The sequence below is a fragment of the Tenrec ecaudatus genome, chromosome 8 (assembly GCF_050624435.1).
Source record: "Tenrec ecaudatus isolate mTenEca1 chromosome 8, mTenEca1.hap1, whole genome shotgun sequence".
NCBI lineage: Eukaryota > Metazoa > Chordata > Mammalia > Afrosoricida > Tenrecidae > Tenrec > Tenrec ecaudatus.
In genome coordinates this window covers 146079455-146100821 of record NC_134537.1, presented here as the reverse complement: position 1 = coordinate 146100821, position 21367 = coordinate 146079455, and the positions used below count along the sequence as shown (strand labels likewise).

At 40.0% G+C, this 21367-nt stretch overlaps 1 protein-coding gene and 1 pseudogene across 4 annotated transcripts in view; one reads left to right on the top strand and one right to left on the bottom strand.

Moving 5' to 3' along the window:
• ATAD2B (ATPase family AAA domain containing 2B) overlaps nt 1–21367 on the bottom strand; it is a 174105-nt gene that overhangs the window by 112431 nt on the left and 40307 nt on the right. For all 4 annotated transcript variants that reach the window (XM_075557052.1, XM_075557054.1, XM_075557056.1 and 1 more), the window contains exons 5-8: nt 15752–15854; nt 13194–13302; nt 9889–10002; nt 573–648 (exon numbers count right to left, since the gene is read on the bottom strand). In XM_075557052.1, the coding sequence (XP_075413167.1) occupies nt 573–648; nt 9889–10002; nt 13194–13302; nt 15752–15854 (402 nt within the window). The remainder of the gene's footprint in view (nt 1–572; nt 649–9888; nt 10003–13193; nt 13303–15751; nt 15855–21367) is intronic.
• On the top strand, nt 20590–21042 carry LOC142454615 (large ribosomal subunit protein P1 pseudogene; annotated as a pseudogene).

Sequence of the window (21367 nt, the reverse complement as noted above, 5' to 3'; positions counted from 1 at the left end):
GAAAGCTAAAACCAATGAGTAAGAGAAAGGAAGAGATGCTCTGAAATTAATTGTGGAGATGATTACACAACTCTTCTAAATGTGGTTAAATTATTAAATTGTACAATGTTGAATTACATACCAATAACACTATTTTTTTAAATAAGAAAGAAAACACAAGGGAGTAGTGGGAGGCAGCAGGTCAGAAGTGTGGATATTGTGGGAACTCTTAGGTCTTGGGCAGACTTGGAAATCTGCAGGGCAGTGTCCTTTCTTTCTTGTGAGACTCAAACACATCTCCTGATGACTGAGGGAGGGAAATAAGGGCTGTAAGCACAGCTATGGTCATAACGAAGGGAGCAGAGAAATGCAAAGTGGAATTCTATTCTTCGAATGAGGTGGTGCAAATACTGGAGGTGTGATATATATCCTTAAAGATGATCAAGGAAGAGAAAGAAAAACTACGCTATTATTATTTTATTTCATTATAATTAATATCATTGATACATATATCCTAATTATAAAGCAATATAAGTAAAGAATATTTATAACTTAAAACATGCATCTTTTCCCCTTACAAAAACAAAAATTACCTAATATGGCTTCTTCTTGCTGGAGATCTGTGAATATCAAACAGTGTGTTTTCCCTCTTCTTTTGATGAGCTGGTACTAAAAAGGAAAAGATGATAATAGAAGTACATAATTAAAAATTGATAAAACTAATGTATTAAAGGAGCAGGAATGACTTCTATTAAAAATGTTAATAGAACCTAAAGGTGTCATATGTCAACTAGTTACTATCTGGACGGGTACAACAAAAATAAAAACTATTTAATTCTTTAAGTTGTAATTAGGCATCTTTCAAAATACTAAATTAAATCTTCATGACAAGGGTCCTCAAACTTTTTAAACAAGGGGCCAGTTCACTGTCCCTCAAACCCATTGGAGGGCCAGACAATAGTTTTTTAAAAAGCTATGCACAAATTCCTATGCACACTGCACATACCTTATTTTAAAGCTAAAAAAAGCAGGGATAAATGTCCTCGGTGGCCGCATGTGGCCCGAAGGGCCGTTGTTTGAGGACAGTGACTTGGGCAAATATTTCTCACATATGACCCCAAATATAACTTGTAAAAAGAAAATAATTACAGTGAATTAGAGACATCTAAATTAAAAAGTGCATTTTAAAACATTGCTAAGATGTTAAAAAGATAAGCCACAGAGAGAAATATTTGGGAATCACATATCTGATAAAGATTCAATGGAGACATGAAGAATGCTCAAAACCAAAAATAAGTAAACAACATAAATTTTTAAATAGTTAAAAGATTTGAAAAAAATAAAATATAAAGACTTAAACAGACACTTCACCAAAACTATACAATTGACAAACGCACTAATGTGAAATTACTTAGTAGGGCTGTTCTTTCAATTCAGTCTTTGTAACTCCCACTAAATGACTGGGTTGGATCATACAAATATGGGGTAAAGGACTCGAAAATGAACTCAGGGATTGGTCAATTGTGTCATTCCACAAGGTATAAAAGTAAGCCAGTTCAGAAACAGTAACCGAAGAAACCTATAGTCATTAACAAAGAAGAGCCACCAGTGAAGTGCATGCAAGAGCCCTGTCTGAAATGGCAGAGGCAGCAAGAACACCAAAGGCCATAACACCAAGACGATGAGACAAAGCAGAAGAGCCACCATGAGTCAGAGTGATGCCCAATGTAAATTGTTCCAAGACTAACATATATTTACTAGCTTTTTAAATGACCCCTGTGCTTTCATAAGGAGCAATTGGGCTGCGATCCGCAGAGTTCGCACTTCGAAACCACCAGCAGCTCCACACGAAAAAGACTAAGCTTTCTACTGTGAAAACTTACAGCAGTGGTTCTCAATCTTCCTAAAGCCACGACTCTGCTAACTCTAACCATACAATTATTTTCGTTGCTACTTCATAATTGTAATTTTGCTACTATTATGAATTGAGTGACCCTTGTGAAAAGGTCGTTTGATCCCCAAAGTGGTTGAGACCCACAGGTTTAGAACCGCTGACTTACAGTCTCAGAAACCAAAAGGGGGTTGCTATGAATCAGCACCGACTTGATTTCAGTGAGTTTGCGTTCATATGACATGTATTAAACTGATAGGTATGGTTCTCCCTTAGTGAATGAGTGTACCTGAATGTTCTGCCCTATCATCAACCCCCATGGTATGTGTAAATAATGTCCAGTCACTTTAAGGGTTTAATCTGCACAAGTCAACAATTCACATACTACAGCCTGAAGTCAGCCTACACTTGTATTTCCTTTTATCAACAGTGTTTTAAATTCTATACCATTCCATTTATGACACTAACAATAGAATTACCTTATGCCTCGTGGGGATGATTTATAATGTTCTCTATCAGAAAATGATAATGGTGCCTCTAAAGTGAACCAGAGACAGATAGAAACCACAGGTATATGAATGGACGTCGAGTTTGTACTTAATTCTAGCCCCAATCTAAGAACAATTAGTTCTTATGACATGGCCATTCTCCATGCATGCCCTCATGGAAAGATCAACGAAGATATGAGTGCTATAGCAAAGGGTAGTAAAAAAAAAAAACAGACGGTACTTGACTATCAGAAAGAATAGGATCTGAGCTCTTAAAGGCTTACCTTAAAATAAGCAGCCATCCTAAGTGAGACATCAACTAAGTTCACATGGAAGAAGTATACCAGCCCACCATGTGATGCACCGATTATAAAATAATAAAATCCAAATCTGAAGGAGGGAATGGTACCAGAGCTTAAAATGTGAACACCCAGTTTTCAAAAGGCTACGGGTGACAACGGAACTCCAAAATCCATGTGCAGGGTTCCCTTAAGAATTAACGCTCTTGGGGAGCCAGTGGAGAGGTCTGGGAGGCTGGCCCCAGCACCATAAATTAGGTGGATTCCTGCCCCTCCCCCGAAAAGAATTTGTCCCAAAGGACGACGTTGACTCTGCAGCTCCGGGAGATGAACATATCTGATCAGAGCACGCGGGAGTGGATAAAGGGGCAGGAGGAGTGAGTGAGTGGAACACAGCCTGGCCCACCAGGCCGTGATGATGATGTTCCTGAGTAGAGCAGCCAGTCCACAGAGAGAACAACATGGCTGGCCCCACTATGAGAAATGATGCCAATCAGTGACTGAGGGCGATGCAAGCGACAGCACCGGAGACACAGTGTGGGAATTGCACCTGACCTGATCCCACCACACCGAGGCAAATCACTGGGGGAGTGCAGCGGAACAGCAAGGGAATGGAGTGGCAAGGTCCCCAGGGAACGCTGAAAGTGGACGTTGGGGTCAGGGCGTGGTGCCCCAACAGACTGGACTGGAAAACGCTCCTAAGGGCCAGCAAACGATCCCTGAACTAACTACAAGGTTTTCTCTTGTGAACTGTTTTGTTCTGTTCTTTGTCAGTGGTTTGTTTTTGTTGTTTTGTTGTCTGGTTGTATACTGTTGCTTTGTTTTCCTCTGTCTTGTTTTCGTGCATGTTAGTGTCTCCACAGGTCTGTCTGAATAGGACAGGCTGGATGAACTATCTGGAGGAAAAACAACGGGACCGACAGTTCCGGGGGGACTTGGGGTGGGGGGTGGGGGAGTAAGGAAGTGGTGTTAACAAACCCAGGGACAAGGGAAAAACATGGGACCCCAAATGGTAGAGAAGGGGGAGTGGCAGGCCTGGTGGGAAATGATCAAGGGTAAGGTTACTTAGAGAAGAGGTATACTCTAGCCCAGGTGGCGACAAAGCATGGTAATAGGAGGAACGTCAAGGGAGATGGAGGAAAGAGCTAGGAGTCGAAGGGCATTCATGGAGGTCTAGACAAAGACATGTACATGCAAATATATATAGGAGGATGGGGAAATAGATCTATGTGTCTATATTTATAGGTCAAGTATTAAGGCGGCGGAAGGACCTTGGGCCTCTACTCAAACACTCCCTCAATGCATGAATACCTTCTTTTATTAAATTGGAACTCTATGATGCTCACTCTCCCGACACAACGGCTGGAGCCAAAGTGGGTGAACAAGTAAATGTGGTGAAGAAAGCTGATGGTGCCTGGCTATCAAAAGAGATAGTGACTGGGGTCTTAAAGGCTTGAAGATAAACAAGCGGCCATCTAGCTCAGAAGCAACAAAGTCCACATGGAAGAACACACCAGCCTGTGTGATCGAGTGGTCCCGAAGGGATCAGTTACCAGGCATCAAAGAACAAAAAATCATATCATTGACTGCACACCTCCATGATAGGATCGCTGAAGACAAATGGGTGCATAAGCAAATGTGGTGAAGAAAGCTGATGGTGCCCGGCTATCAAAAGGGATAGTGTCTGGGGTCTTAAAGGCTTGAAGGTGAACAAGCAGCCATCTAGCTCAGAAGCAAAAAAGCCCACATGGAAGAAGCACACCGGCCAGTGCGATCACGAGGTGCCAAGGGACCAGGTATAAGGCATCATGCAAAAAAAAAAAAAAAGATATAAGTGTGTGTATGTATGTGTGTATATGTGTACATGTACATATGTATGTGTACATATGTATATATATCATATTAAATGAAGGGGGAACTGCAGAGTGGAGACCCAAGGCCCAAGTGTCGGCCAATGGAGATCCCCTCATAGATCGGTTTAGGAGAGGAGATGGGTTAATTAGGGTGTGAGGTAGTATCGATGAAGAACACAGCTTTCCCCCAGATCCTGGATGCTTCCTCCCCCCAACTACCATGATCCGAATTCTACCTTGCAGGGCTGGATAGGACAGAGGCTGTACACTGGTACATATGAGGGTTGGAGGTACAGGGAATCCAGGGTGGATGATACCTTCAGGACCAAGGGTGTGAGGAACGATGCTGGGAGAGTGGAGGGTGAGTGGGTTGGAAAGGGGGAACTGATTACAAGGATCCACATGTGACCTCTTCCCTGGGAGAGGGACAGCAGAGAAGGGGGGAAGGGAGACTCCGGATAGGGCAAGATATGACAATAACGATGTATAAATTACCAAGGGCATATGAGGGAGGGGGGAATGGGGAGGGAGGGGGGAAAAAAAAGACGACCTGATGCAAGGGGCTTAAGTGGAGAGCAAATGCCTTGTGAATGATTGGGGCAGGGAATGTATGGATGTGCTTTATACAATTGATGTATGTATATGTATGGATTGTGGTAAGAGTTGTATGAGTCCCTAATAAAATGTAAAAGAAGAAAAGAGAAAAAAATGATTAGGGCAAAGACTGTACAGATGTGCTTTATACAATTGATGTATGTATATGTATGAACTGTGAAAAGAATTGTATCAGCCCCAATAAATTGTTAAAATAAAAAAAATGATATAAGTGTGTGTATGTATGTGTATATATGTGTATATGTATATGTATATATATACCATATTAAATGAAGGGGGAGGTGCAGAGTGGAGACCCAAGGCCCAAGTGTCGGCCAATGGAGATCCCCTCATAGAGGGGTTTAGGAGAGGAGATGGGTTAATTAGGGCGCGAGGTAGTACCGATGAAGAACACAGCTTTCCCCCAGATCCTGGATGCTTCCTCTCCCCAACTACCATGATCCGAATTCTATCTTGCAGGCCTGAATGGGACAGAGGCTGTACACTGGTACATGTGGGGGCTGGAGGTACAGGGAATCCAGGGTGGATGATACCTTCGGGACCAAGGGTGTGAGGGACGATGCTGGGAGAGTGGAGGGTGAGTGGGTTGGAAAGGGAGAACTGATTGCAGGGATCCACATGTGACCTCTTCCCTGGGAGAGGGACAGCAGAGAAGGGGGGCAAGGGAGACTCCGGATAAGGCAAGATATGACAAAATAACGATATATAAATTACCAAGGGCACATGAGGGAGGGGGGAAAGGGGAGGGAGGGGAAAAAAAAAAAAGAGGACCTGATGGGAGGGGCTTAAGTGGAGAGCAAATGCTCTGAGAATGATTGGGGCAGGGAATGTGCAGATTTGTATGGATAGTGATACGAGTTGTATGAGCCCCTAATAAAATGTAAAAAAAAGAGTAGGAAAAAAAAGAAAATGATCAGGGCAAAGAATGTACAGATGTGCTTTATACAATTTATATATGTATATGTATGGATTGTGATAAGAGTTATATGAGCCCCTAATAAAATGTTTTTAAAAAATCGTTTTATTAGGGGCTCTTATAGCTCTTACCACAATCCATACATACATCAATCACGTAAAGCACATTTGTACATTCACTGCCCTCATCATTCTCAAAACATTTGCTCTCCACCTAAGCCCCTGGTATCAGCTCTTCATTTTCCCCTCCCTCTCTGCTCCCCCTCCCTCATGAACCCTTGATAAGTTTTTTTTGTGATTTTTTTTACTTTAATGAAATTTTGTATTCAGAATTTACGACCCTAAATTATATCATTTTTGTCTGATTTGTGGTACTTAAATTTTGAATTTCATGAAAAAGAAAGATTGTCATAAAGACAGAATTCAGACAATGTTTTTTTTTATTATTATTTTTAATCTTTTTATTGGGGCTCATAAGGCTCTTATCAGTCTGTACATACATCAATTGAGCAAAGCACCCTTATACATTCATTGCACTCGTCATTCTCATAATTCACCTTCCACTTGGGTACCTGGAATCAGCTCGGTTTCCCTTTTTTCCCCCATCCCCCTCCCTCCCCAATCCTACCCCTGGTCCCTTGATAGTTTATAAATAATTATTATATCTTATCTTACACTCCCCAGCGTCTCCCCTCACCGCCTCCCCATTGCCCATCTCCCAGAGAGGAGATAATTTATAAATTATTATTTTGTCATATCTTGCCCTGTCCAACATCTCCCTTCACCCCCCTTTCTGTTGTCCATCCCCCAGGGAAGAGGTCACATGTAGATCCTTGTAATTGGTTCCCTCTTTCCAACCCACCTTCCCTCCACCCTCCCAGTATCGCCATTTACAGCACTGGTCCTGAAGGGATTATCCACCCTGAATCCCCTGCGTTTCCAGTTCCTATCTGTACCAGTGTACATCCTCTGGTCTAGCCACATTTGGAAGGGAGAATTGGGATCATGATAGTAGAGGGTGGCGGGGAGAGACTCCGGATAGGGCAAGATATGACAAAATAACAATCTATAAATTATCAAGGGCTTATGAGGGAGGGGGATGTGGGGAGGGAGGGATAAAAAAGAGGACCTGATGTAAAGGGCTTAAGTGAAGAGCAAATGCTTTTAAAATGATTAGGGCAAAGAATGTACGGATGTGCTTTATACAATTGATGTATGTATGTGTGTGGATTGCGATAAGAGTTGTATGAGCCCCTAATAAAATGTAAAAAAAAAAAAAAAAAGAATTTAACCTCTGGTGAATGCCCCCTCTGACCATAGTGGAGGGGAGTGGATAGCCTTGCCATCAGACAGAAAACAATGTGTCAATTATGGCAGATGCAGTTAGGTTAAAATGTAATACCTATCATTTGATGTCCCTTTTGATCCATTTTAACGTTGTTTCAGTTTATAATATTTTGGGATTTTTTTTTGTTTGCGATTTTCCTGTTTTGTCTACTCAATGTTGTTGGGTTTTTTTTGGTTGGTTGGTTGGTTCCTTTTTGTGTTTTGTATGGTTTTCTATATATGAAATCCAGGATAGGTGGACGGTGAGACAGCAATTGGATTGGTAATTGCCTAGGATCATAGCAGGGGAGGATGGGAAGAAATGGGGAGCTGAGAACGAGGAGGGTAATAAATGTACAAATGTGCTTGACACAATGGATGTATAAACGGATTGTGATAAGAATTGTACGAGCCCCCAATAAAATTATTTTTTTTAAGACAGAAATGAGGAGTTAACTATAATGAATATAAGAAAATGTTTTGAAATTGATTGTAGTGATGATTATACCAATCTTCTTAATATGACTAAATGATTGAGTGGTAGAGGGTATGAGATATATGCCAATAAATTACTTTTTAATAAAAATTAAAAGCAAAGACATCGCTTTGATGACTAAGGTATACCTAACCAAAAAAAGAACATTAGATGAAAGGTCAAGTAAAATTGTCACAAATGCACAGTTGGTGGAAGATAGGATTACCAGAGTGGGAATGAGAGGCCTTGATTGCGAGATGTATGTTGTGATAGACAGACCAGCTTACAAGATTGGTTCAGACCCCTCCCACGACCCCTACCAAGGCAGTCAGGACATAATTCATGACAATGCCAACAACCACCCACCTAAACCCACCCTCCATACAGTGATCTCCTTCAAACCCACACCCAGGCAAGCTCCCATAGGAGACTGCCTCTCTCTGGAATGGTCAGGCAGATAGAGGTAATGCCCTTTCCAATGCACTCAAAAGAAGAATATTTACATCACCAGTTGATGTTCAGATGGAATCCAATAGAGGCTTAATCCTGGTGGGTGCTCTGCAAATAGATTTGAGGCTTTTAATGCCATTCATAATTTTCTAGAAATATGGTGCTCAGAATTTAAGCTCAGTAGGGACCCAAAGCCCATCTGTAGGCAACTGGACATCCCCTTACAGATGGTCACGGGGAGGAGACAAGCCAGTCAGGGTGTAATGTAGCAACGATGAAACATACAACATTCCTCTAGCTCCTCTATGTTCCTCCCCACCCCCTATCATGATCCCAATTCTACCTTACAAATCTGGCTAGACCAGAGGATGTACACTGGTACTGATAGGAACTGGAAACACAGGGAATCCAGGACAAATGATCCCTTCAGGACCAGTGGTGAGAGTGGTGATACCAGGAGGGTAGAGAGATGGTTGGGTAGAAAGGAACCGATTACAAGGATCTTCATATAACCTCCTCCCTGGGGAACAGACAACAGAAAAGTGGGTGAAGGGAGGCATTGGACAGTGTAAGATATGACAAAACAATAAATTTATAAATTATCAAGGGTGCATGAGGGAAGGGGAAGTGGGGAGCGAGGGGGTAAAATGAGGAGCTAATGCCAGGGGCTTAAGTGGAGAGCAAATGTTTTGAGAAAGATGAGGGTAACGACCGGACAAATGAGCTTTATACAATGGATGGATGGATGGATTGTGATAAGAGTTGTATGAGCCCCCAATAAAATGATTTTTAAAAAAAGAGAACTTAAGCTCTAATAGAATTGCCTCCTCTGGTCATGGATTTTATCATTCAGTCCTTGCATCATAGAGGCTGGTGCACGCCTTCCATGTACACCTGGCTAACACCTCAATGAGATGGCTGCTTCTTTTATACTAAGCCTTTAAGACTCCAGATGGTATTCTTTCTGATAACCAAATACCATTTGATTTCTTCACCACACTTTGCTATAGCACCCATATGTTCAGAGATCACTTCATGAGAGTAAATATCGAGCAGGGCGCATCATAAGAACTAATTATTCTTAGATCAAGGCTTACAACTAAGTGTGGATTCAAAATCCATTCATATATCTAAGATTTACAAATATACCCTGGTCTACTTTAGTGGCAACATTGTCAGGTTAAGAGATAGTCTAAGTAACCTCCATGGGACCTTTGCTAATAGTAGGATCATTAATCTAGCCGGTGGGACAGAATTTAAAATACTATTGGGATAAAAAATAAACATATTTAGGAAAGCCTTTGAGACTAAAACACATTGAATGTTCACTTAATACAGATGAAAAAACTTACGCGACTGAAGCCTATTAAGAAAATAAAGGCTAGACACAAGGTACAATTTTCAATAGTGCTCACTCACTAAGACAAAACCAGTCTGCAGAATTAAGACATGTGACGGTGTGAGCAGTACACGCGGAAGAATCTACCGAGAAACGCTCCAGGCTTCATTCTTCTAAACTAAGCAATATATTTTTTTAAGAGTAAAGAAGAAGAAGCTACTCAACTACAAGAAGGGAAGGAGTCATTTTGTTTCTTACCTATTGGAGGTGCTTGGTACCGATCCACTGTTTTCCTTTGTCTCAAATTGTAAGGTCTATCATTTTCCTCTTCTGCCTCTTCAACTTCTATATCTCCATCTTCCTCTTGAGATTCTAGTTTCCCCACACACAAGAGAAAAGGTTTGTTTTATCCACAAGTGTTTCACTCTATAAGCAAATATTTATATTTTATAATTTGCCCTTTTTTCACAGATGACATTTTATAGTCAGTAATTTAGATATAATATAAATAAATAACCTAAAAATTGTAAAAGATATCCTTTTCCTGCTAATCATCAATACAGACCTCTGGTAAATAATAAAAAAATAGTTTGATGTGGCCATATTTAATCACTTAATATACTTAGGATCTTTCCATTTCTTTAGTTATATATAGTACTAACTTCAAAAATTTTCCCACTACAGCAAACACTTCAACTAATGCCTAGTTAATCACTGAGTGGGGTCCTAATTAAATACCCATTGGTAGTTCAAAAGTTATGCTTACAAAGTCATTACTAATATTACAGGAAGAGTAATAAGTAAAATGATCTGTGACCAAAAAAAAAAAAAGTTAAACATATTATTAGGTTAAATTTGGGTAAAAAAATTGATGGGTAAATAAAGCAGACTTTCCAGGGTACTGATAAAATATTTCCTGAAATGAATGATCATTAGCTGTACACATTGGAACTTAGGTACTTTTGAAAAGTTTATCATTTAAAAGGAAGCTTCACTATTACTATGATCTGATGTCTACTTACAGGTTAAAGTAAAATAGCTTGATGAAAATGTGTAAGCATATAGTTCCCAAATACTATGTGAAGGTATGTCAAAAAGTATTGCTACAAAATTACAGAAATTTTTATTCAACAAAAATTCTAAACTGCAAAGCTATGGTTTCTCAGCATATCCTCCAGCTAGTTCTATATTCTTTTAAAGGAGATGTTTCAATCTAACCCTTCCCATAAAATTCTGTGCCCTTCAATTTATGACACATGAGAATGATAGGCTTTGGCATTCCCCAGGGACTCCAATAGCATTACTTTTAATTTTTGAGTTTGGCAATTAAAAAAGAAAGTCTGATGGGGCAAAAGTAGGACTGTATGAGTAATGGAATACGGTTTCCCATGGGAATTCTTTTTTTTCATTTAACTTTTTCCTATGAATTGGGTGAAGATTTACAGGGTGGGATCATCAGTTTCAAGGGAATTCTTGTAGAACAGCCTTTGGGATCCTCAAAGAAGGAGCAGGTGCATTGCTGTGATGGGGGAAAGTTCCTCCACTCAACCTTCCGAGCCTTTTCTCCCCAATGCAGTTTTCCATTTTCTTAAAACTTCCGAAGGCCCTATGATCACTCTATATCTTCAAGAAGACCTATCAGGACAACCTCTGGGAGTCTCAAAGGAACAATCATCACAATCATCTGGGATGACCTCTCTGCCATGAATTTAACTGGTCCAGCAGATTTCCTCCAAAGCCAATGATCTCATTGGACCCTTTACTGTGAATTGGGGGCAGGTTAACGGACCTTGTTCTGAAGGTGCCCACCCAAGCAAAAAATGAGAGAAGTGTATTCTCAGGAGAACTTGTCTGTCGGCATCCGCTAATAGCAGAGACATGCTGATACACTTTTTGTTTGAAATAAACCAAAACACGCATGAGCTGGAACCCTAGCAGCAATAGTTTGTCTTGCCCTCCTACTTCATGGTTAACTTTTCATCACAAGAATTACTGAAGTAACACCATCATTACATTAAGGCATAGGGGAAAAAAATTTAGACTCCCAGTGATGTTGAGAGAAGCAAAAGACTAAATAATGCAAGCAAAGGATTTTATATTTTACTAATTACATGTGAATGCCTATTCTAAGTTTAAAAAATTATCGTGTTGTCAAAAAAACAAATATATTACTGATTCAAATAATACCACAGATTATTTGACTCAAAAAAGGCTTAAGTTTTCTTTTTTTCAATTTTAATAAATCATTTTATTGGGGGCTCTTACAACTCTTATAACAATCCATATACAAACTGTATCAAGCACATGGCTTAAGTTTTCTTAAACCTTCAAAAAATTTTTTTTTTTAAATGCTTTCACAGAGGAAACCGATTACAAGGATCTACATGTGACCTCCACCCTGGGGGACAGACAACAATTGTGCTTTACACAACAATTGTGCTTTACACAATTGATGTAAGTATGGATTGTAATAAGAGTTGTATGCACCCCTAATAAAACATTTTTTTAAAATGCTTTCACATCCCTAATAAAATGTAAAAAAAGAAAAGAGGAGAAAAAAATGATTAGGGCAAAGACTGTACAGATGTGCTTTATACAATTGATGTATGTATATGTATGAACTGTGATAAGAATTGTATGAGCCCCTAATAAATTGTTAAAATTAAAAAAAATGCTTTCACAGTAGCACACTATTTATTATGTGAGTAAATTCTTTACATGGATTATCTACTTTGAAAACTACAAAGATGTTCTGTTAATGAAAACGTGAAAATCACATTATAAAGCTATCTCACCGATACGAATTTTGTCCAAAGGAAGCAATATAGAGGTTCTAGTTGTAACAACATTTTCGCAATAAAATACTTTCATTCGAAATGCCAGTTCTTTCCAAACTTGCTAATAATATAACAAATACAGAATCTAAGAAATAACCCCATTCTTCCCCATCTAACCTACACAAATAGTGGGAACTGTAAAATTTCCTGGGGAAAATAATCCGTGAGTTTAAAAAATACACCAAATATTTTGAAACCCCATGAGAACGCCTACAAAAGACAATTCTTTCGGTGCACTGATCATCGGTTTCTAACCGTCAGGACCAGCTGTAGCCCGACAACGTCAATCTGGCTTCCTAGGCTGAGAAACTGGACGACATAGAAGAAACAGTGTAATCCCTACCCCTCCACTAGAATTAGTAATCCCTATTTCTAAATTCCATCATTTACATTGGTGTCCATAAGCTTGGTATAAAATTAATCAGATGTTTAGAGGCTATGAATACCAAAACAATCTTCCAGTTAAAAAATGCCTAAATACAAATAAGACCTTACTAACAAGCAAATTTACCCATAGCAAATACCACACCAAAAGAGTTAATTAAGTACCACTAATGGCTGCTTATAAGATACACGATGTAACAATGTTTGATGTACAACCAATTTCAGATTATATCATGTAGGCACAACAAATCACCCATCTAGCAATATCACATATGTATTATTTATATTTCTCCTTTCTCTCATGAACTTTCTAGTATTTATTTCATAAAGTGTTTCACAAACCTTCTTCTTCACCTTCAGTGGAAACTTCGTGATGATTCTGTATCCCATAGCTATTTCTTCGCAGTGACTTTCTTCTCCTCTTCACTCTTGAATACATATCCATATTTTCCTTTTTAAAAAAAGAAATCCATTCAATATTTAACATGGCATTTATTCCAAACTACAATATATTTAAACCAGTGGGTTATAACCACATTCAAACTTACTGACCTTCTGTTTGAAAAAAACACAAATTCATTTAAATGGAGCTTCTTGAATTCAGTGAGGGACAAAAGAAAAGATACGATGTCCCTCCCTGACCCATTGCACTACGGGGGACAACACTGGAGACACAGTGTGGGAAATGTACCCAATCATGGGGAAACACTAAGGGCGTGCAATAGAACAGCAAGGAGAACAAAACAATGAAGTCCCAGGGGAATACCAAAACTAGGCTTTGGGGGTCAGGGTGTGGCACTCCATCTGACTTGACTGGAAAACATTCATAAACGTCAACAAACAGACCTGGAACTATTTATAGGCTTTTCATTTTGTTGTTGTTTTTGCTACTATAATTGTTGTTATTTTGTTTTGTGTTTTATTTTGCCAAGCCCACCCGGAAGAAGCTCACCAGCCTGTGTGATCATGAGGTGTCGAAGGGATAAGGTATCAGGCATCAAAGACCCAAAACAAAAAATCATCTCGATGTGAATGAGGGGTGGGCAGAGTAGAGACTCAAAACCCATCTGTAGACAATTGGACATCTCCTTACAGAAAGGCCACAAGGAAGAGACAAGCCCATCAGGGGGCAGTATAGCACTGAGAAACACAACTTTCCTCTAGTTCTTCAATGCTTCCTCCCCGCCACCCTCTCCTGTCCCCGCCCCACCCCGGCGTCACAAACCCAATTCAGAGCATGTACACTGGTACAGACAAGAACTTGCAACACAGGGCATCCAGGACAGATATACCCATCAGGACCAATAATGAGAATTACAATATCAGGAGGGTAAGGGAAAGGTTGGGAGGACAAAGGAGGGAACGATCACAATGATCGACTATAACCCCTTCCCAGAAGGACGAACAACAGAAAAGTGGGTGAAGAGAGACAGTGGTTGGTGTAAGACATGAAAAAAAATAATTTATAAATTACCAAGGGATTTGGGGGGGGAGGGGCGATAGAAATGAGCTGATACCAATGTTTTGAAAATGATGTCAACATATGTACAAATGTGATTGGATGTATAGAATGTGATAAGAGCTGCAAGAGCACCCAATAAATTAAAAAAATAAATGATTTATAAAAATAAAAAAAGTAAATCTTAAGAAATTTTGAAGGACTGCAATACATAACATGAAACAAAATCCTTATCAATTGTTGGCTGGAAAACAGTTTTACCCTGTAAACCTTCTGTAAGGTAGTTGAGAGGAGCCAGAGATCAAAGCAGTCAAATTAGAGCAAACAGGCTTTATTGGGGAGAAAAACCCAGCGTGGGTGAAGTTCCACGGTCCAGTGTCTGGGCCGGGGTAGTCATACCCTGGTCTACAGGGGTGGTGCTTATAAGACCAGAGAACATGTGACTGGGCTGTTTTGAGTCCATAAAAGGTAAAGTAGTCAGGGATTGGGAGATACAGGTATGTCCCAGCTTCTGGAAAATAAGGTGTCTTCCTGATTCCAGGTGTATTCCTGGGTCCAGGTGTATTTGTGCCGGGTGCAGTGCGGTGGGCTAAGAACAAAGCGGGCACTGAGCCAAATGGGCCGTGAACAAAACATGCCATGAGCAAAATGGGCCATGAGTAAAAGAAAGAAAAAAACTTGCAAAGCTGCTGACAGGTTACATAGCCAACTCTGGTCAGCTCTGCAGGTGTGTGTGGGGGGGGGGGGGAGATTCAAGGCCACTTGCTGCTAGTTGTGTCAGCCAGCTCTGGTTAGCTCCGCACGGGTGAGGGGATTCAAGGTCACTTGCTGCTAGAAGCCGGCCTGGCATTGATCTGGCCATATACATTCACCCAACACACAGTAAAAAGCTAAAGGCCACACATGGGGGAAATGCACATTTATAAATATTAAATACCATAAACTCACTCTGCCTTGCACGTAAATCACAGACTACTAGGAGGCAATAAAACAAGTCACAGGAAATTGTAACAAAAGGTAAAACAAATTAAATAACAAAAAGAAAGCCATAAAGTACTCAACAATGCAAAAAGATGGTGGTGCTCTTCTTGTTAAGGGAGGCAGCATTTCAAATAAACCTTGAACTAATGGTAGAATTCCATCAGTCAGTGTCTAGAAATAATAACTGAAGTAAAAGGTACTGGGCATGCAGGATTTGCTTCACTAAGGCAATGGTGAAAGACAAAATAAAGTTGAGAAAGTACAAAGATCATTCATTTAGGGTCACTATGAGTCGGCATCAACTGGATGGCAATATTCAGTAAAAGGGTAGGTTGTGGCAAAGGAGGTATAGATAAGAATAAAGCAAGCAATAAAATCCCAAAATAAATTGAAAATGAGTAAACAGCTGTATAAAATACAACTGCTGCATTGCAAGGGCTGGAACAGCTAACAAACTCACGAATTCTGTGTCCGTCCACATTCGAAGTCGTTCCACTTCCCCAGATCGACGATTCCGTCTGATATTAATGTTATCCATTTCCTGTAGTACAGCTTCAGCAGTACTACAATCATATAAGAGACATGGGGCTTAGACAATGATGGGATATAATGTGGCTTGCATAATTAAATCATCCTCTGATGTGTAGCTGTATATAACATTCCAATTAAATATCTCTTTTAAAACCAGCATTAATAAGACAATGCCCAATTAAAAACATGGAACTGTTTTTAAAAACTGAATAAGACAAAAACTATAACTTGTTACAAGGAAACAAGGATTTACTGAAGCAGATTTACTTAAATCTATTAATTTAGTAATTAAAATGGTAAAATATTTAATATTTAAAATAAACATAAGGTTGGCTTAACAGTTATTTTTAGAAACTAGAGTTGAACACTTGCATCCATAAAATACATTCTAACACTTTAGCACATTTTATTTATCTTTCCCACAAATATTGATATGGAATTTACTGTATGTCCATAAATTGATCTAAGTGCTTAACAAACAGTAACTAATTCTCACCTAACAGTAACCACCTAATTTGGTCTCTTATCCAATAGGGATTACACTGATTACCTCCCCAGAAATATTTAAGGATAAGTAAGATGATGAATTATGAGACAAAGTTTCCATGGGTATAAATGCGGAATATTCTGCTAGGCTCATTCACTAAGCTGAATGAAGCAATCCCACATAGCCAGCCTGAAAACATTCAATTCAAAATCTTGACTATGCAAACTCCTAGTTATTGCATCTTTCTTGAGTGAATATTAAATACATTACATCAATGTATAAGTAGTATATATATATTTAAGTATAAGTAATATCAAAGTGCAAGTTTACACATTTATTTGTTGTATGTGTTTTGTGAAGAAAGTATTCTGTATAATGAGAAATGATTCTTTTAACATTTTTCCCCCAACAGTGTTATTGGTACATAATTCACGTATCATAAAATTGAACAGTTCAATCATATCGAGTGGAGTTGTACAATCACCACCACATCTCTTAGAGCTTTCTCTTCAAAACCCACCACGGTCATATGGCCTTCAAACTGGGCAAGCACTATCAGTTCTAGGGCTCCCTCCCCCTCTCCTATTTATTACATCTCAATGCAGGAACTTTGTATTGTCTGAAAATCATCAAAAACACAAATGTTTAATGAGCAAATATCAAAGGAGTAGTAGTGAGGAGAGAATAACATTACTTTTAGATTACTTAACTATGTAAAAGATCGTAAAAGAGATGAAAATTAAGTTATTACACAAATCCTATCTAAGTCTAATGAACTGACTAAAAGCTACAGACATTGCTAACCGCTGTTAACTCAAAGTAAGCTTTAAAAGAACTGTGTTTATTATCCTCGGCTTCTATAAACCCTAGACCACCACGGCTCTGAAAAGGAGAGAGGGAAAGAACAAAATGGAGGGAAAAATCAAAGTAATAAAAAGAGACCAAGCGTACTGGTCAGAAAGGGACGGATGGAACTCCTGAGACCACGGTCTTCAGTCAACCTTCAGGTCTGGGACTAAACCCAGCCCTGTGTCAGAATAATAAACAATTTAAGGTCAAAATGGTAGCACTTACCCAGGACAAAGCTCAAATGGTTAGGAAAGAACAAGAAATGGAAACAAAAAGACAAAGACAAAGCAAACTAAGTGACTGTCCATTGAGGGGATAGTAATTGAGGAGCTGAAACAAAATGTGTATGAACTGTTCAATGTAAAACTGATGATCCGTGCTGTCAACCTACAACTAACTCACAGTAAGAAGTTAAACAAAGAGTTGTGTTTAACGTCATATCAGTGCTTAAGTTACTTTGAAAAATATAACTATGCTGAGTGAATGGGTAGGAGCAAGAAAGTGCAGTACTTCTATTAAAGGTGATGGCCTAATTTAGGAAAAGATAGTTGATAGTTGAACATGATGAACACAATACCATTGAACCATATATGTGAAAAATGTTTCCACTAACTTGTGAAGCCCCCTTGCAAAATTATTTGTATATGCATACACATAAAATACATATATACAGACTTCATCATTCATGTTAAATGTCATGAAGCTATTACAACACCTCCAAGATAATTGTGTAAACAAAATCTCAAGTGATTACACACACCACAAAAAACCACACACATATTTGCCCACAATGTGTATTTATATATATATATACACACACACACATATAAGAAGGGGCTTTATAAAGTTATAGAAAAACAGAATTAAAAGACCATGGAATTTGTCCATAAAGTTTTTGAAGCCCCCACATTTATATAACTGGTCTTTTAAAAATCAACTAATTAGACTGCCCTTTTGAGGTGCACAAAATTCTTTGCAGGCCAAACTATTAAGATTCAATTTGGAGGATGAACTATCTGGAGGAAAAACAACGGGACCGACAGGTACGGGCGGGGGGGAGGTAGGGGGGTAAGGAAGTGGTGTTAACAAACACAGGGACAAGGGAACAACATGGGACCCAAAATGGTAGTGAGTGGGGAGTGGCAGGCCTGGTGGGGAATGATCAAGGGTAAAGTTGCATAGAGAAGAGGTATAGCTGTAACCCAGGTGGGGATGGAGCATGGTAGTGAGGCAGGAGGAAAGTCAAGAGAGATTGAGGAAGGAGCTGAGAGTCAAGGGGCATTTATGGAGGTCTAGACAAAGACATGTACATGCAAATATATATAAGAAGATGGGGAAATAGATCTATGTGTCTATATTTATAGGTTTAGTATTAAGGTGGTGGAAGGACCTTGGGCCTCTACTCAAACACTCCCTCAATGCATGAATACTTTCTTTTATTAAATTGGCACTCTATGATGCTCACTCTCCCGATACAACTGCTGAAGCCAAAGCGGGTGAACAAGTAAATATGGTGAAGAAAGCTGATGGTGCCCGGCTATCGAAAGAGATAGTGTCTGGGGTCTTAAAGGCTTGAAGGTGAACAAGCGGCCATCTAGCTCAGAAGAAGCAATAAAGCCCACATGGAAGAAAAACACCAGCCTGTGCGATCACGAGGTGCCAAAGGGACCAGGTATAAGGCAAAAAAAGAATGTGTGTGTGTGTGTGTGTGTGTGTGTGTGTGTGTGTGTACCATAGTGAATGAAGGGGGAAGTGCAGAGTGGAGACCCAAGGCCCATTTGTCGGCCACTGGAGATCCCCTCACAGAGGGGTTTAGGAGAGGAGATGGGTCAGTCAGGGTGCAATGTAGTACCGATGAAGAACACAGCTTTCCCCCAGATCCTGGATGCTTCCTCCTCCCAACTACCATGATCCGAATTCTACCTTGCAGGACTGGATAGGGCAGAGGTTGTACACTGGTGCATATGGGAGCTGGAGGCCCAGGGAATCCAGGGTGGACGAGACCTTCAGGACCAGGGGTGTGAGGGGAGATGCTGGGAGAGTGGAGGGTTTGAGTGGGTTGGAAAGGGGGAACTGATTACAAGGATCACATGTGACCTCCTCCCTGGGAGATGGACGCCAGAAAAGGGGGGGAAGGGAGACTCCGGATAGGGTAAGATATGACAAAATAACAATGCATAAATTACCAAGGGCACATGAGGGAGTGGGGAGCGGGGAGGGAGGGGGAACAAAAAAAAGAGGACCTGATGCAAAGGGCTTAAGTGGAGAGCAAATGCTTTGAGAGTGATTAGGGCAAAGAACGTACGATGTGCTTTATATAATTGATGTCTGTATATGTGTGGATTTTGATAAGAATTGTATGAGCCCCTAATAAAATGTAAAAAAAGAAAAAAAAAGAATATGATTAGGGCAAAGAATGTACAGATGTGCTTTATATAACTGATGTATGTATATGTATCGATTGTGATAAGAGTTGTATGAGCCCCTAATAAAATGTTTTTAAAAAAAGATTCTATTTGGAAATCCCACTAATGAACTGGACTCTACCTTAAACTCACCTGTAGAAGATTTAAGGAACTGAAAAACTCAGTTGGACTTAAGACTGAGACACTCTAGTGTGGGATGAAGCAGATGACTGCTATCCCAAGATTATTAAATTAGTGGTCGTTGAATTTTGGTTTGAATCTCTTTCTTTGCAGGTGCTGAAGATATAGTGGTCTCAGAGTACCATAGATTTACTATTTTCATGCCCTCTTCCCTTCAGTATGATGTGTTATTCTAGCAGGCATGGTTCTGCCATTGTGAATGAATGGTACTGAAAATGTTTATCCAATAATATCTACTCACTTAAGTGTTTAATCTGTACATGTCAACAATTCATGAATTGCGGTCTAAAAGGCTGACCTATATAATTTTCTTTTCTCAACAGTGTTTTAAATTCTATACCACTGGCTAACCTAATTACACTATCAAATAGAATGCCCCATGGGAATGACGTACAATGTTCTCCAATAATATGAGAATGCTATCTCTAAATTGAACCAAGGGCACATAATAAGCTATAGATATAAGCGTGAACTTTGGGCTCACAATTAATAGTAGCCCTAAACTAAGAACAATTAGTTCTTATGACTTTATGCTCACCCTAATGGAGTTATAGGTACGAGAGCAAAGCTTGGCATCAAAAAGAATAGAGTCTGGGCTCTTAAAAGCAGCAGCTATGTAAGTGAGGTGTCAACTTAAGTTCACACAGAGGAAGCATACCAGATTGTGTGATCTATGGAGTATTAAAAATAAAATCCAGCTCTTTCCTCAGTTGCCATTAGGTGCTGGGTTCTTACGAGGAAGCTAAGGCCTCGTTGGGGTGAGCCATCACTTCACCCGGCAACTAGCACCGCGCCCGGCAGCCTCCAGCCCAGCACTCCCACACCATGGCCTCCGTCTCCGAGCTCGCCTGTATCTACTCGACTCTCATCCTGCATGACGACGAGATGACCATCACGGAGGACAAGATCAACGCCCTCATTAAGGCCGCCAGCGTCCACATGGAGCCCTTCTGGCCCGGCCTGCTTGCCACGGCCCTGGCCAACGTCAACATCAGGAGCCTCATCTGTAACGTAGGGGCTGGTGGCCCTGCCCCAGCTGCTGGTGCCGCACCAGCCGGAGGTCCTGCACCCTCCACCGCTGCTGCCCCAGCTGAGGAGAAGAAAGTGGAAGCCAAGAAAGAAGAATCTGAAGAATCTGATGATGACATGGGCTTTGGTCTTCTGACTAAACCCTATTTTGTACCATGTTCAATAAAACAAACTGAACTCTGCAAAAACAACAACAAAAAAATAATACTGAAATCCAAATCTGGATGCCTGAATGGTAGCAGAGCTTAACTTCTGAACCCTCGGTTTGTACAGTGGAAGGCTCAATGAGTGCTCTCTGACGGTCGTCCAGACAGTAGTCCAGGGATGGGAATAACCTTGCTGTCAGAGAGCAATGCAATGTCCATTATGGCGGATGCAGTTAGGTTAAAATGTAACATCTTATTATTTGATCTCCTCCCTTTTGACCCACTTGTAGTATTTTCTGCTTTCTTTTTGATTGAAGTTTTTCTCTGTCATTTACTTTGTTGGGGCTTTTATTTCTTGATTTGGAGCTATAGGTTTTTCTGTATATGAAATCCAGGAGAGGTAAATCTATAATTAGCAATTACTCAGG